Source organism: Leuresthes tenuis, unplaced genomic scaffold (genome assembly GCF_036924035.1).
Source record: "Leuresthes tenuis unplaced genomic scaffold, fLeuTen1.0.hap1 SCAF_21, whole genome shotgun sequence".
Lineage (NCBI taxonomy): Eukaryota > Metazoa > Chordata > Actinopteri > Atheriniformes > Atherinopsidae > Leuresthes > Leuresthes tenuis.
In genome coordinates, this window is record NW_027325375.1 from 8,755,020 (window position 1) to 8,772,101 (window position 17,082).

At 39.2% G+C, this 17,082-nt stretch overlaps 1 protein-coding gene across 5 annotated transcripts in view; it reads left to right on the forward strand.

The window, feature by feature from the left end:
• cadm1a (cell adhesion molecule 1a) overlaps window positions 1-17,082 on the forward strand; it is a 359,846-nt gene that overhangs the window by 306,940 nt on the left and 35,824 nt on the right. For 3 of the 5 annotated variants that reach the window (XM_072374265.1, XM_072374267.1, XM_072374266.1), the window contains one exon: window positions 10,520-10,609. The exons of the other annotated variants lie outside the window; for them this stretch is intronic. In XM_072374265.1, the coding sequence (XP_072230366.1) occupies window positions 10,520-10,609 (90 nt within the window). The remainder of the gene's footprint in view (window positions 1-10,519; window positions 10,610-17,082) is intronic. 5 annotated transcript variants of the gene reach the window in all.

The following is a 17,082-nucleotide window of genomic DNA, read 5'->3' on the forward strand; positions in this document are numbered from 1 at the left end:
CTCCTCTCCTTTTCTGTCCTCATCGTATTATCTCACAACATGTTTTTTGTACTGTTGATACCAGTAACATTTTCTCCCTGAGCAGGACATTACACTCTAATGTGCTCATTTTACCCAACCGAAATTACTTCTCTATGGCTTTTGGTAGACCCTGAGCCCGCAGAGAAATTATTTGGCTGCTATTGTCAGTGTGAATTAGCAGAGTGAAAAGGCTTCTTTTTATGTATGTGGTGAAGGAAGGAGAAGTTCAGTGCCTGATGGACACCAGCTGAATGGATGTTATTTACAGCAGTGCGAGCTGCTGTGCTAATGTTGTGTGCAATAAAACGGTACCACCACAGATCACAAAACAACTCACTGCTGCATTACAGCCGTTAGTCCATGTTAGGAGTGTGGTGTCAAGCTGTTTTAGGGGTTTGAAGAGCTTTTCAAAGGCTAACTTTTGTTTCTATTGATTATGATGCCCATTATAGTAAGCACGAAATGACCCACAAGAACAACTAAGAACTACTTCTGTCTAATCCAATACAGTCTTATCTAATCAAATGTTAGAAATGTTGGATGCGGCCTTATGCCTTGTCCCTTCCTGATCCTTTGATAATCAGAAATGGCTCGAGGGTCCTAGCGATCAGTTGTCAGACATGTTCCTCTGAGATATTTTGCAGGTTACTGAGTCACTGGAACGCTGCAGTTGGATCTCAGTAATTTGTTCATAGTGGTTTCAAAGAAAGACTGTCCAAAGCATTTGGAAACTCTCCTGCTGCCGCAGGTTCAGACGGACAAAATCCACAGATTTCATACAAACTTCATACAGGAGAGGGGAAGTAAGATGCTGGCAACATTTTGATTCATCTCCAAACAAGAGTACCAAAAAAGTCCTCTGTTACAACCTACTAGGGGGAGCAAGTTAGCTGTTGTATCTTGGGAAGACAATAGTGTGTCAGCAGTGCTCTGTTGTCAGTTCTCAGCAGGTTTTATTTTATGGAGCACAGGAAACGTAGACTCTGATGAGTATATGCGTACTGGCAAGTGTTTCCTATGCTTGATGAAATAAATCCTCTGCAAACTGAAAACAGAGGACTGCTGCCACACTGTCATCTTGCTTGCGTGGAGTAATATAACCTGATTTGTTTTCAAATTAAATTATGCCATTACACTAATATAAATGTGACAATGGCCATTATCACTATTAAGTCAGTGTGTTGAAATGCATGTTGTAATATAAAGAGGCCACAAAGACGCCATCCACAGCCCACAAAAATTTCAATCAAAACTTGAGCTAAGCAGTGTGCAGGGCTGGAAGCTAAAGTCATGAACTGTAGTATCTCAGCCCCCGCATAATTTAGGCCAGTTTCTAGGCTCGGTAATGTGTATAACCAAAGTCAGTGTAGTTCAAAACTGCCAGTCCCAATCAATACTTGCATTTTCCCACAGAACACAGCTGCAACCTACACGCCATAAATACTTGTTATGTTAATCAGTGCCATGTATGTGCCCGACACCACAGAAATTCAGCAGTGCAGTAAGAAAAAAAACCATCATGCTGTGCCCCGAATTGTTTTTTTTAGGATATACAAGGTAGAAAATAAACATTGTCGTGTAATTCTTTTTGCACCTTTATACTTCACTATTCACTTGAGCTCTGAGTTCATTATAACTGTGATGGAGGACTTTGAAGCATCATTCCTTCTGCATCAGTTCTTCATTTAACAGCATCAGTTCTTTATTTAACAGTGAATCCTGTTAGCCCACCATTAGTTTGGCGGTGCTGCAACAAAACAGATCTTGATGCAAGGCTCCAAAATGGCTCACATTAATTCTATAAAAAACTTGCTCAGCCAGCAGAAGAGCCAAAAGATGAACATGTCGTCCTAATTTTTCCTCTGTGGGGTGAGCATTGAAAGCATTTCTCTTCTATTTACAGTAGTATTGAATCCTCTGATTTAACATTCAAAACTGTGGAAGGAAGACTTGTCCTGTGGGCTGTTTCACATACTTCTGTTGCATAATAATTCACTGCAGAAAAAAAGCCCATTTTGAGCAACAGAGATGGTGGAAAAATACTTATTCTAGGGCTGAATAAATCAGGATTATAATCATGTAAAATATCAGTTACTAATGAGAGTTTGGGTTTGTAGTCACAGTAAAATAGACCCATTTACCAAGAGCCACCTTGTTGGTCAGTTTGCATGAGGTTTAGATTTTTGAAAATGTTTAATGCATCCATTCTTGCTAGTTCTGGGCAACATAACCCCATGGTGAGGGCTGCAAGTTGCACCTCTCTCCTCCACCCACATCTCTCCCTGTTAAGGGAAACAAAAAGATAAACAACGTAATGCGACATGATGGCAACTAAAAGCCACCATTAAAAACCACATCAGAACTCCATCCTTTCAGAGCTCTTCTTTTGATGACTTTGATGTGATGCGTAGAGCAACACCACTGACTTGTACTGTAGTTCTGCAGCACATTGTGCTGAACGTTTGCCTTGCTAATAGGAAGACAGGACGTTGTGGCTTTAGCTGTCAGAAGTTGATTCTTCCTTTTTTTTTTTTCGCCTTCCTTCCACCACCACACACAAACACACCCCCTGCTGCTCCTACACTGACACCACCATGAAAATACCCCTGCAGCCGACCATTTCCGTAAGCATCTGTCAGAAGGACATGTATGTAAACAGAAACATTCCTTTTTAACATCAGTACTCAAAGAGCAGCCCGCAGGGCAAGGGCAGCCCTATGGGACATTTTGTGGAGGCCTCCAGGCGTGATATGAACTGCATACACTTCTGTAGATTTCAGTCAAAATCACAGTTCATACTGTGACTGTGTGGGACAGGACCTGTCACTCATTTTCTCCATAAAATCATCAAATCTCAAACAAACAAAATAGAGTCACGAATTGACTTATTTGGGATGAACTGCACACTGAATGGAATCAGATAAGAACAGCAGCCCGTGCCAAATAAAATCTGTAGAAAAGCTAACGGTTTCCCAGCAGGTTTAATTCTTTAGATTTTAGAGGAACAGTCAGTGTTTTGGATCTAACTCTGATCTGAACCACAATTTCAATAAGTAGAGATTGTTTCAAATTTGTCAATGTACATGTGAGTTTGTATTAAAAGGATTTTGGTTCATTTACTCAGATGAAGCAAAGCAGTGTCCTCACTCATAAAATAGGACAGACCACTGATGCTCATAGTGGAGTTGAGTCTGTCAGGGTGAGGTGAAGCTGGGATAGGAGGAGGAATGCATAAAAATACTGGTGACAGGCAGAATTGCAGAAACAGCATTGCATGTAAAAGAACAAGCACCAAATCTTATTTGCGTGCAGAACGCAGGCACGGAGATCATTGGACCACAGCTTTATGACAAAACTGAGAATGGGTGGGTTTGACAGGGAGGGAAAATGGAAGTGACGGCAGAGTGCAAATGCAATGGCTCATACACCCAGAGATGAAGGCAGGCTTTAGGGAACGGATCTTTCTTATTGGACTTCTGCGAAAGCTTAATTTGACATGATGAAAATCAGCATCATATGAGTTTGTAGCTGTTTGAAAATCAGCTGAGCTAAAACTAAATTACTGATCAAAATCATAAATGATTAGTCAAATACTGAGTCAAGACAACGCATTTATTTAGCATCACGTCAGAACATATATCTATATATATATATATATATATTTAATTAACCTTTTTTTATGCAGGTAATCTCATGAGAGACCTGTTTCAAACATGTTATTCAGGCTGACGGGGCTGTTATTTTGAACACCTTCACATCCCACTGCTTCAATAATGAAGCAAGTCAAAAAGGCTTCTAAACATGCTAAGCCATAAGGAGTTACTTATGTATATTATATAAATGCATTCAACTTCTCGAACGAAACAATTGTCTGCCACACAATATTTACTTTGTGAAAAGAATGAAGATTGAAAATCGAAACTTCCACTTTTTCAACTTATTGTTGTTTATGTTTGTGTGAAGGAAAAAAAAGACGGAATCGAGTTGGACCGAAACGGAAGCGGCAGATATTGTGCTGCAGTCGCCAGTGACAGACACAGGTCTGACACCTCCATTTAATACATGTGAATGTTCCTAAATGAGTTAACTGAAAATCCTGTCGTTCCTGTGGGAGTCCCTGTGATCCCTGGCAGATGTGCAAAACTCTGCTTTCCGTGTTTTTTTTCTTCCTTAGAATTAGCCTCAAGTACGTCAGAAAATAAAGATTTCAGAAAGAACCGGGGGCCGTGTGTCGGATGCAGTTCACAGCGGTGTTCTTAATTGGCCAGTGGCCATTACCTTCTGCAGTGTGTGTTTTGACTCATGACACATAATTTTTTTTATCAGTTTGGTGAGTGGTCTGAGTTCCCAGGCTGTTTACTGTGTGCTCTCTTATACCTTAATAACGTGCTCCAAGGGTTATTGAGTACTACAGTTCTCAAACCCTGAGGCAGAGAGGAGCAGAGTAGGGTCCTGTGGGTCAACCCATGCCCCAAAATGTTCCGCTTGAATACAACTGAAAATAACTGGGTGAAGAAGAAGCTGCTGTGCTGTCTCTCTGTGTTATTGTGACCAAAGCAAGTCCTTTCATTAAGACCTATTTCGTGAGCTTGTGAAAAAGCAGCATTGTATATCTCCTTTAACGAGTCTAACAAATGCCACACATTCATAGGTGAAGGTAAGTGTAAGGTTGAACAGTTTGACTAAAACAGGCAGTTGTTCAACAGGCAGTAAAGCTGAAAACAAAAACAAACTACGCAGTTAGACACTCAGTGGCGAAGAGTTTGTGCAGGATGTTTGTTCCATTAAATGTCTCTTTATTAGTGTATCTGGAGACATTTGAACAAGTCCCTGTATTAACTATATCACTGTAGAATTATAAAAGTGTGATGGAGTTTCTGTTATCCTATTGTTTCTTTCTTTCTTTTTTTTTTTTTTTAGTTGTTGATATGGACTTTTGTCTCTGAAATTAGAAGTAAATAGTAATAACAATAATGATAATAAATCCTAATAATACAAAACTGACTTTGCCTTGGGTCTCGGCTATCTTGTGATTGACAAATGGTTAGCATAGTGGCACAGAAATGCCAAGCTGAAGGCTTTAAAGTGAAAAAAGCAGTTGATTATCGTCCTGGTGACCCCTTCAGTCTTGTTGTCTTTTACTATTTGTTTGTAACATGTCAGTTAAACATGTTATTCCTTGGTCCGGATCACATAACTTGATGTGCATGTGGTAAAGCACAGTTTTATTTTAAGAAATGTATTCATTAGAAATGCAATATGTGTTCATCACCAGCTTATAAAGAAAACCATGTGTTGGAAGTTTCATGAAGCTACCTGCCATACATATACTGTACAATATATACAGGAATATAAAAATGAATGAATTTTAATATTATACTTTGTGCTCAGTTTTTTTGTTATTTTTATAAGTTTTTAAACTGTACAGTGGAGTATGATATCCTCCCTGCCTGACAGCCAAAACAAATGCAGTCAGAGCCAGCATCTCCACTAATGCATCTGATTGCAGACTATTGTGACCCTAAGTGATGGAGAGCACCATAAGTCTGTTTGACACTAACAATGTTAACAGTTAGGAGAGTTCAGCCTGTACCGCTCCAACTCTCAGTGCCTCTCTTACTTTACAGGGTAAGAAAACACAACCACCAGGGTTTTCCTTTCACAGTCTAGTGAAACCCACGCCGAGGGGTTTTAAGTTGTTTACAGGCTGCAGCTTACCCAATAACTGAGTTCTTCTCCTCCCTGCTCCTTTACCAGCATTGGATTTTATTGCACACCAGCAGAATGTTTAGTGGCCCTTTTGCTCTCAGTCATCTTCCCACTTACTGAACACTGCTTCTCCATTAAAGTGCATGGCAGTTGCTCCGCAAATCGCTCGTGTCTCGTTAGGTTGCATCCAACACGACAGCAAGAGTGTCCGCAAACATCCTGTTCCTTCTGCAGGCACTCATTCTGCTTAAATTACACTTGAGTGGAAATGACATTGATGGTCTGAGGATTAAAAGTGATTCGTCGCTCTCAGAAAAAATCTTAATGGACTTTAAGAAGACAGCAGAGGATTATTTAGACGCACCTTTTCCATCTGCCAAACTGAAGCATCACGTCATAATGACTAACCTTGAATTTTACTGTTTTATCGCACAGAATGAAACCCCATTTCTGTTCAAATGTAACATTATGTTCAATTCATTTGTCGACGTATACAAGCAGATGTACAATCATCTGCAATTCCTCAGAGGGCATTTTCCTCATAAACCCCCATGTTAAAAGGCCCCAATTTACATAAAAAAATAATTCTACAAATTGGTCTCTAAAGCTTATTTCCTCATCTAAGACTTTGTATAGGGGGTCAGTTTTTATATATGCCAACTAACCCACTTAAAGTATATTAATGTTTAAATTAATAACTTCAACTGCCAATAAGTAAGGGCATGCAAAGTGTAGTTCAGTTCAATTCAATTCAGTCATATTTCTATGGTGCAAAATACCAACAATGTCATCCAAAGGCACTTATATATATATTCACAGTATATTCTGGTTTAGACAGAGAACAAATACAACCTCTATTCTACAGAGGGAAACTGGAATGCTTTTAAAAAGTAAAGGCACTACAGTAAATAGATTATGAGACAAAACAGCAAATCAGTTACAGTTATGCTGTGTATCAAGTCGGAAAACAGAAGCAGCAAAGCATAAAAGCAAAATGGAGAAAACAACTTCCTCGAGATAGGAGGCAGAAATTCAGCGCCTGCATTAGAAAGAGTTGAGCTCACATCCATCACCAGGAAGAACGGTGATGACACTTCAGTAGCACCATCCAAAATGGGTTTGCCAATGCCACACCAACAGCATGACAGTATTCAGTTAATGTGAGGATGGATGTGGTAAATATGTTCTTTAATCTAAGTATTGCCCCCAAACTTTTGTTACATTTTAATTTTGCCAGTGTGAGATAAGTCTAAGTGTTGTGGGGTAAACTTCAAATAACGTTCGTAGCTTATGCAGTGAGCAGATCAGAATATGATCATATGTTCTTTTGTTTGGGTGATTAGTGGTATATATATACACACACGTATATATTTTGGTGTGATTACAGACACTGTGGATATGTATCGTGTCTCTACTATCTAACGCTCACGTGGAATTCTCAAACTCTCCAGCTTTCACAGCAATGATTCCTCTCATCTTGTGTCTGGAAGCTTCCTGCGATCCTGCTCTGTTCGTTCAGAGCAGAAACACTGATTCATAAGCCTCATCAGTAAACAAGGCCCAATGATGCAGCAGGAGGAAAAACACATTCTGCTTGTCACATTTGAAAGTCAAAGAGCTCCGGCATTCTTTGATACATTGCACCAGCTAGCCACAGATTAGAGGAAATGTTGTGTACATTCAGACAAGCTCACCAGCCTTTCTTTGAATAATTTTTATAGCGCTAAGTTTTTAATGAGTTGTTGACACTGATGATCCCAAACATCTGCTGGACCCTCACAGTTCATGATGGGATAAAACCAATTAGGCAGCACCGCCCCCGTGCTGGAGTTTGTTGGCTCCAAAGCATGTGTGAAACTCATCAGTTTTAGCTTCGTCTGCCAGCTGACTTCCCAAAGGCACGTTTCTGCCCGCCTTCGTCCTCACATTGGTCTCTACAGCCTTTTGTATTTTCAAGGTTGTCTTTAAAGACCTGCGTTGTTGATAGATTGAAAACACGTCATTCTTTAGTATAATTTGAATTCTGATCCACAATCACCTGAAGGTGTTTTTGCAATTTTGAATTAGCTCCAGGCACAGCTCTAAGGAGCAACATGGTCATTTCAATCTGGGATTTAAATGACTTAATTTACTTTTCTTGAAGTGCAGAGAATAGATTATTTTCTGTGAATTTGGCAGTTACTCTGTACAACTCCTGCCCTCAGGGAAGACTACTTTTATATCATAAACAACCTCAGTACCCTCAGGGAATACATTAACAGCAGGATAACTTATATTATCATCTTAATAGGACTTTTGGAAGTGCTTATTCTGAGTTTGTGGTGACTTCATAGTGAATACAAAAGGTTTTTAAAGAGTATGGATTGCAAAGGAAAATGAAAATGGCCGCTAGTACAAATCTTTCATCTGGTAAATGGTCAATGTAAACAAGTTTCAGCTTGCAGAGAAACCACTGAGTTTAAGCTGTGCACATGGTGATGCTTGTTCAGTAACATTACTCACACATTCCAAGCTATTCTGGAACAATACTCATGTAAAATCCATCAAACATCCTTCATTAATCTGTGTTTGAGTACTTTCCAACTTCTCTGTCATGTGTTGTACACAGCCCCAGGCTTTCTTGTTCCAACTAAAATTGCCAACTTTAAACATTTAGCACTTGGTAATTACTTTTAATCCTAATAGTAGCTACTTGTTGTAACTCCTTGTTGTATCTTCATGAAGATGGAAATCATTGTCGATGCTTTTATTTCAGCAAGTCTCTTCACTTGTCTGAGCAGTGCACCGCCTGCATGTGGTGCAGAATGCAGCTGCCAGGCTGCTGACAAAGATGTCTCATGCAACACACGTCTTGATTTCTTTACACTGACACCGCATCAGGTTCAGAATCCAGTTTCAAATCCTAGTTCTTGCTTTCATAGCATTGTTTGGTGAAAGCCTTGTGTGTGAAAGCTTTACAGCAACCCACATCAGTAGTAAAAGTCTGAAGTCATCTGATCAGGGTTGTTGGTTGTTGCTCGATCTCAGCTTCGATCAAAAGGAATATGTACCTAAACTTTGGAACACTCTCCCATTGGATATAAGATCTGTGAACACTGTGGACACCTTTAAAAAGCAGCTCAAACCCATTTCTTTCAACTGGCTTTTATTTAACTTTGCCATGTTATAATTGTTTTTCTTCTTCTGCGTTCGTTCTTCAGCGTCAAAATATAAAGGGTTTTCCCAAGTGTGACAAATCATCTGGAGATTCTTGCCCACTGTGGTTTGGTCACTTGCTCATTCATTCAAGTCATTGCTCATTCACACTCATTCAAGTTTAGTACTTGTAACTTGGCTGTGACTATATAAAGAAATTCAAGAGCTCCTGTTTTTAAGCACATGCTCAATTTGTGATTTAATTTTGTTTTCTTAGAAATACTTACAGTGTAGCATTTTGTACATCATCTGTATCCTGAAGAAGGTGAATTGTTGTGTGATAATATCAAGAACAAAAAGCTTGAATTTGAAGAAGGTGCTCTATTCTTTTTGTCATTTCACCCTAAAAGCAAATGTAGTTAAGAATGGCAAATGTTGATATGGTAATATGCACCTTCAACATCATAGAACTTGTGTCACCTACAGTAAAGAGTCTGTTTTCTAGATACCAAAGCCTTTAGTGAAAAGCTCTCAAACACATTGCAATACACAGGATTAAGTGTGAGTACAATTTAAACAGATGAGTGGTATGGAAATACCCCCTTTGCATTTGTTTTTGACACTCTTGCTGTAGCTTAATTTTCAAACCCCAGAGGCTGTACAGCCTCCACAGCTGCTAAAACCAACAGTTTTTCCATCTCATTGACTTTCTTCTCCTCCTGTCTCAGTCCATTCACATTTCCTTTCCTCACCTTCCTATAACACCTTATTTCATTAAAATGGAGACAAGCTTTCCTCCTCATCAACAGCCACAATTATTTTTCCCCCACCTAACAGCCCCTACAGGTTTTTCAGTCCATTCCCAGACAATCAGAGCAGTATGGGAGGTCTCTAACCAAGCAGCGCCGCCAGCAGCTTCATATGAAGGCAGCCCGACCGCTTCCATGAGGAAATATGTCACTTTGATACCTCCCACTGGTCACTGTCAGGGTGGGGAGTCTAACCTAGCTAATGAAGTAAAGAAAAAAAGGGAAAGCTTTAAGGGGAAATGGTCTCTACTCAAAATATGTATGCTCAACTACCCTGCTTCTTATTGCTCTTCATTTCCTTTTAAGTGTGTGTGTTTATTACTCCCCTCATTTATATTTTGTGCAGTGTTATTTAGTGTGTTGTTATGCTTTAACTTTTCAATCAAATTTTACTTTTTTTGTACTCGTCTGCCAAGAAACATTGAGAATACACACACATTAGTTTGTGAGAATAGTTACCTGCATAACGACATCACACATACAGTGCAACAACAGAACTTGTAACTCATTAGACATTTTACCTCCTCTAACAACCGACATTGTCATTACTTTGTTGAGTGGTGTAATGCCACTTAGTCGACATGAAAGAGAAAATCTCGGAGATCTTTGATCATCTCAGGGGATGTGTAGCTGCGTTGCTGCTGTCCATGAACAGTATCTAACACAATTCCATCCAGCTAATTTATCATAAAATCTACAGCAGGCCTTAGCCCACACACACATTGTGACACACAGACATTCATCAGCCCATGATAGTGTAGCAACACAGTGATTTTATCTCCGTGGATTTTTGCTCATTTGTTTTCCCCCCTTTGTGTTTGACACGTATTTGTCCTCTCATCCAGATGCCCCCACCACCACCCCTATACCCACCACAGCCATCATCACCACCACCACCATCACCACCTCCACCTCCTACGGTGAAGCCATTCAAGGTACAGTATCACCTTCACACAACCTGTTTGCCCTGTTTATTTCATATGTGTGTGTGTCTCCCCTCTGTTGTCACTAGACTGTCCCTTCATATATTTTCATCCCCAATTCATACTGGCAGCCATGTTTGCATGCACCTTTTTTTAACTCATAGCTAAAGGTCACTTCTGTCATTTAGCAAATTTTGAAAGCTATCATTTAACTGGCAGGAATGCAGAGGGCTCAGGAAAGGTAATAAGTGAAAGTTGTGTTTAGATTATTACGCCACAGAAACTGTTACCAAGGTCAAAAATGAGTTTTCCTGCTTTTGAATATTGGTATTTTGCAAATTGTACACTTGTCCATGTGCTTTTTTCTGAGCACAAAATGAGAAGGTTAAAATATATCTGACAATGGTTATTTTGTTACTTTTAAGATTTGTTTAACCGTTGTTAGGCAGATGTGCGACCGTTGCTCAGGAGATGAAAGTGGTTGTCCAGCAATCAGAACTGGTTTGTCTCCTGGCTTTCTCAATCTCCATTGCTCTACTTCTGCCAAATTAATAAAAGTCAATATAAGATAAGCAGAAAAATGTTGGACCTATGCTGCAGACACTGGAGGTCGGTGCATTCTAACATAAATCCAAATGAATTAATGACCGTGATGTAAATATTCACCAATACAAATTCTAACTTAATTCTACAGTTGGTGGACTGAAGTTTTACTGTATCCTGCACTTCACGTGAGATTTTCACATCAACACAAGGGAAAAACACATGAGTGCATCTGCAACATTACTGCTGAGATCTAGTAGAGTTACATGCCCACCACTGTATAAAACGTCCAAATCTACACACTGGAGAATTCATGGAGCAAATAACTTTAACTAAATCTGACCTTTCCTGTCAGATTTCGAATTTTAAAAGTCCTTCAAAATTCTGATCACAATTTGGGTTCGGTTGTCCTCCAATTTGCTGATGTCAGTTAGAAAGTCCATGGGTTTATGTGTGATTTTTAAAAAAAGATGTGAAACACTTCATTTCAACATAACAATGGTAAGGTTAGCTCTCTGTGGCACGAACATGATCCATCATGATTCATATGCACAAATGAAATGTGCAAAAGCTCTAAAGAATATCAGTTATCATGGAAACATGAAAGATAAAAATAGGCTTTGCTGGAAATTAGACATCTATCACAGTCGTGAATTATGAGTAATTACAGCGCTCAGAGGCACAGAGTGATGTGTGCCCCCACATGTTTTTTTCTTCATAAATGTGCATGCAAGAGTGTGGGTGAGCCTGGAAGCTGGAATTTAGAAGACAAATAGTTAGCTGAGGTTTATGTCATGTTGCACACCATGTCAGAGCATCCAGGTGGTTTTCACTGGTTTGTTCCCAATAAAGTCTTTTAAGAGTTGAGTTTCAAAAGAAGACCATAAACATGTTTTTTTTTTCTTCTTCGAACAGCACTTGTTTACGATAGAAATAACACATTGATAACTGAAGGAAGCAAATTCCTACAACTGCTGCAAATGATTAAACACACAGCAGATATGGAATTCTTCATATTAACTTGTGTGAGTTTGACAGTAGTTCAATAGTATATATTCGCTATAGACACCAAAGTTGCCTTTCATGTTTACTACATCTATCATTCATGAAGTCAATAATGTAACATGCTTTATGTGGGATTTGGAAAACAGGGAGCACTGAGGGTGAACAATAAATGAACACGAGCGCTTGGAAATTGGGCCCTTTTGAATCAGGCAAATTTTTATCTCGCTCTTTCAGCAACAGAACTCTGGGCTATTGTCAGTAGAAATCTCCAAAGGGTGCAGATAGAAAACATCACCTTATGCATCGACTCAGAAATCAGCCTTAGCTTCAAATGCAATCAAAGCCTATCTGACAGACCGCTCAATTGGAACAAATCTCACAAGGCTGGCAGAAATCACAGGCATTGTGCTTGATTATGCCATCTGATTGGATTAAAGAGAATACCTATCTATTCGGGCTGATTGATAGCTCCTTTGCTTCAGATCAAGGAGTGTGGAGTCTGCACTGGCCTATTCTGACTAAAGCCATCTCGAATGAATTCACACGGAGATCTCTGCTGATTTGCAGAATGATCACATTTGCTTTATTTGTTCTTGCTGAGAATAATAGACTCGTCTTATGTGTAAATAATGATAGATATACTTTCTGAGGATCGTTTACACAAAATGGGTTAGTTAAAATGAGGTCATATAACATCTGAAGATATCAAACTTGATTTCATAAGAAATAAAATGCATCTTTTTTGAGTTGAACTCACTCGTGGATTTTGCTGCTACAGCTTTTGTAGTGGTAGCAGAAAGAAGATACTTTAGAAATAGATTCCATGTTTTCATGTGTTAGTTAATACTAAGTGCTACTCATTTTGTGTGACTGCCACCTCTCTTGGGTACACTTGTTCACTGTTTCTCAAGCTACTCGGCAGTTGAGTTGTTCCGAGCATGTTGAAGGTAGTAAATTGATATCGTCCCAGTGTTTCTTGTATCCTCATCTAATTCCAGTCTAACTTTATGATGCTGAGTTCAGGGCTCTGTAGGGGTCTTACCATCTGTTGCAGGACTTTCAGGGACAGCGTACACATAAGGACGCCTTGTTTTTTTTATTGGCTGAAGACAGTTTGTTTTTTGGGGTCATTGTCAAACTGCAAATGGAATTTCGAGGCTGATCTCTGATAACATGGGAGAATTAGAATCTAAGCAACTGAAGTGCATAAAACATTTCCAGGATGCTGTATCTGAAATTGTCCTTCTAGTCTTAGTCAGGTGATATAATAATTGGTAGAGTTAGTGACTTGGAGAAGAACAGAAATTAAGCATTTTTTATTCTCTCCTCCCTCTCTGCTGTGCTTCAGCTCTCCCTCCCAAGCCTCTTCCTGTAAGCATGACAGCTGTAGAAATGGCAGTGAGTGATAGAAGTTAGGCCTAGTCTAGTGTACAAAAGTATTTCTATGTTCGAAAAAAGGAAAGAATCGCACCACTTACAAAAAATGTACAAGTATTACGCACTTATGTTGTCGACTTGACAGTCCAAGAGCCTTTGGCGTAATGTGTTATTGCCACTGCTAAATAAATAGTGTGTATGCAGCTCTTCTGACAACACTGACAAGTGAAGTCTTTGCAGCTGTTTTCCTGTCAATGTGCAAACAAAACAGCTCACTCAAAGGATGAGCAATTATTGCCTCTCTGATCTGAAGCAGCAACTCTGTCATTCTCAAAGTTGTCACACCAGCTAAAGATCCGATTGCATCTCATTCAAAACCAACAAGGTTGATGGCTGGATCTGTGTTGAATTATAACCTCCACCGTGCATCTTACATCACCATGTCCAGAGGAACCTGCAGATATTACTAAACATCAATTCTGACTAAATCTTATCTCTGTTCAAGTTACCATTTGTGGCCATAGTGGCTGCTTTTCAGCCGAAGCTTTGTTGTCCCAGTGTAACTTTTTTGACATATACAGAAAATCATTCACTTCCATTCACACCACCTTCTTGGCATTTGTCAGTTTCTGATTTTGCCAAATGTTTCATTAGCTATGGAAACAAAGTGATTAAAAGTAAATTCTTTAGTTAAAGCCCCAAAACACAGTTATTATTTTACTGTTGTGAGTTTAAAAGGTTAAAAAAAACATTAAATCTGTACGATAATAACATTATACTGCAGTGTTTTTAGAAAAATAAGGGATAAGAAACATGTAGAGTCCGTATTGTTCTGTGCAACCAGTGACTATTTCACCATACACATGCAGTTGCTTTCAGTTTTAATTGCAAATTGTTTAAAAATCTTCCCATTATATGTGTAGTCGTGTGAAAAAGACAGTACACACTCTTTCAATTTTAAAGTGAAACAAACATAAATCATACACAAATATAATTAGATCTTAACAAAGTATCCTGGTCCTCACCTAACCCTTAAAATAAGGAAAATAGAACTTAAGATGAACAACAACACATGACAGTGTGTCATCATGTTTTACATAAACCATGCCCAAAGACTGTGAAATATCGAGCCCACCCACTCATTCAAGACCTTGTGAAAGCCCTTAGCAGCAATAACTCAAAGCAATCACTTTCTGTATGATATTATCAGGCTGTCACATTGTTGTGGAGGAAATTTGACCCACTCTTCTTCGCAATGATGTTTCACTTCATTTACGTTTTCAAAGCTCTCTGGTGCCACCACAGCATTTCAATTTCCTGTCGCAGGACTCAGTTTCAGCCAAGCTTTATCTGTCAGACAGATGGTCCCACATCTGACTCTAGAATACTTTGGTATCCAGAGGAGTTCATGGTGGACTCAATGACTGCAAGGTGCCCAGATCCTGTGGCTGTAAAACAAGCTCAAATCATCAGCCCTCCACCACCGTGCTTGACAGTTGGTATGAGGTGTTTGTTTGATATGCTGTGTTTGGTTTTCTCCAAACGTGCTGCTGTGCATTATGACCAAACATCCCACTTTGGTCTCATCTGTCCAAAGGACATTGTTCCAGAAGTCTTGTGGTTTGTTCAGATGTAACTTTACTAACCTAAGCTGTGTTGCCATGTTCTTTAGAGAGAGAAGAGGCTTTCTCCTGCACCCCTTCCAAAGAAGCCATACTTGTTCAGTCTTTTTCTAATTGTACTGTCATGGACTTTAACATTTAACATGCTGACTGAGGCCTGTGGAGTCTGAGATGTAGCTCTTGGGGTTTTGATTTTGGGTTGAACTTACAGGGACATCCACTCCTGGGAAGATTGAGAGTTGTCTTAAATGTTTTCCACTTATGAATAATCTTTCTCTCTGTGGTATGATGGACTCCAGATAGTTTGGAAATGGTCTTAAAATCCTTCCCAGATTGATGGGTAGCAACAACTGCTTTGTTGCTGATGTCTTTCCTCCTTGACATTGTGTTAACACACACCTGAATGCTCCAGAGCAGCATACTGACAAAACTTTTGTTTTTATGGAGGTTCTCACGTTTGCTAATGATCAATTAATAATGCTCATTTGATTAGCAGCACCTGACTGCTTCTTACCTTCTTAATTCCTATGGCTGTAAGGGGGTCATCCTTCACACACTGATTCTGCATTTTGCCTTGGTGTTTGTTAAATAGATGATGACACAGTGTAATATTCCATTTGTTGTTGTTCATCTGAGGCTGGATTTACATCATTTTAAGACTCAGTGAGGACAAGATGTATTTTTATTATGCACATAACCTTGGAATTGAAAGACTATGTACTTTCTTTCTCACATCACTGTGTACAGCCTGTACTGTATTGGGCAATAAATTAGTTATTTAACTAGCAAAAAGAGAACTACCTAAATATGATGCTACTTATAACACATTAGCTGTTTGTGATATCGCAAATGGCAAGTGATTAAATGCAGAAAATTCATTCATTCATTTTCAGCTTTTAGCAAAGTATTTCCAGGTCATCTTATGAACTTAGTGGAGCTTTCAAGACTTGATGTCATCACTTGACTAACTTTAGAAGTACAATCACAGTCCTAAAAGGCTTTTACTGGAAAGAAGAGCCCAGATATTTCAGCTCCCTGTGAACTGGACTCATATTGAAATGCATGGCCTCCACTTGATAAAGCCAGCCTCACGGCTGCAGTGCCAATATTTTCTGGTTGAAACAATCCACTTACAGTTTCTGCCAGATGTTGTCTCTTTGCTTTCAACTATCAGGGGCATTCCATTATTACTGTGTATATAGATTGAAGGCAGCAGACTCATATGACCATAATACGTTCTGCCAGTTGATTTCATTTATCCACAGTTTACTGCACACATCAGAGACATTCCACCAATTGAATCTTTTACAGTGGGATTGTTTTGTTTTTTTTTCCATTAGAGGGACGGGGAAAAAAGATGTTTGGCTCCAACATATAGCTCTTAAGTTATTGACAGGTTTAAAAAGTGACATGCAGAAATGCAAATTTTACTGTTTTCTCCACTAAATAAATGTTGTCTCCTGCAACTAGGACAGGATTAATTTTCCTAAGACTCTTGTCATCCAACCTGAGAGGAGCAGTTTTTTCTAGTTATTTTCTAGTATCATATGTCTCTTCTTGCATGAGCTGGACTGTTTTTATTCTTATTTCTATCATTTCTGTGTCAGTGTAGGAAGACAATTTTTTACCTGAAAAGCTGCATTTTGTATTTCATATTGTAAGGGGCAGCAGTCCTATAACGTTAGCAGTATTCAGGGCCAAGGCAAGAACAAACTGACCCCAAACATAGAAATCTACTGCTGTCTGTGCCTAGACTCACCCTCCCACTTATTCAGCATGTTTCCCATCAACACAATGAGATAAATCCCTCCCTGATTCAGCACAGCACTATTGTACCTAATCCCTGAATAGAAAATAAATGTGTACATGGTGAAAAGAAAACAATCAGGCGGCGGGCTAGCATTACTTTTAATTGATGAAAGACCATAAATGGTGCTG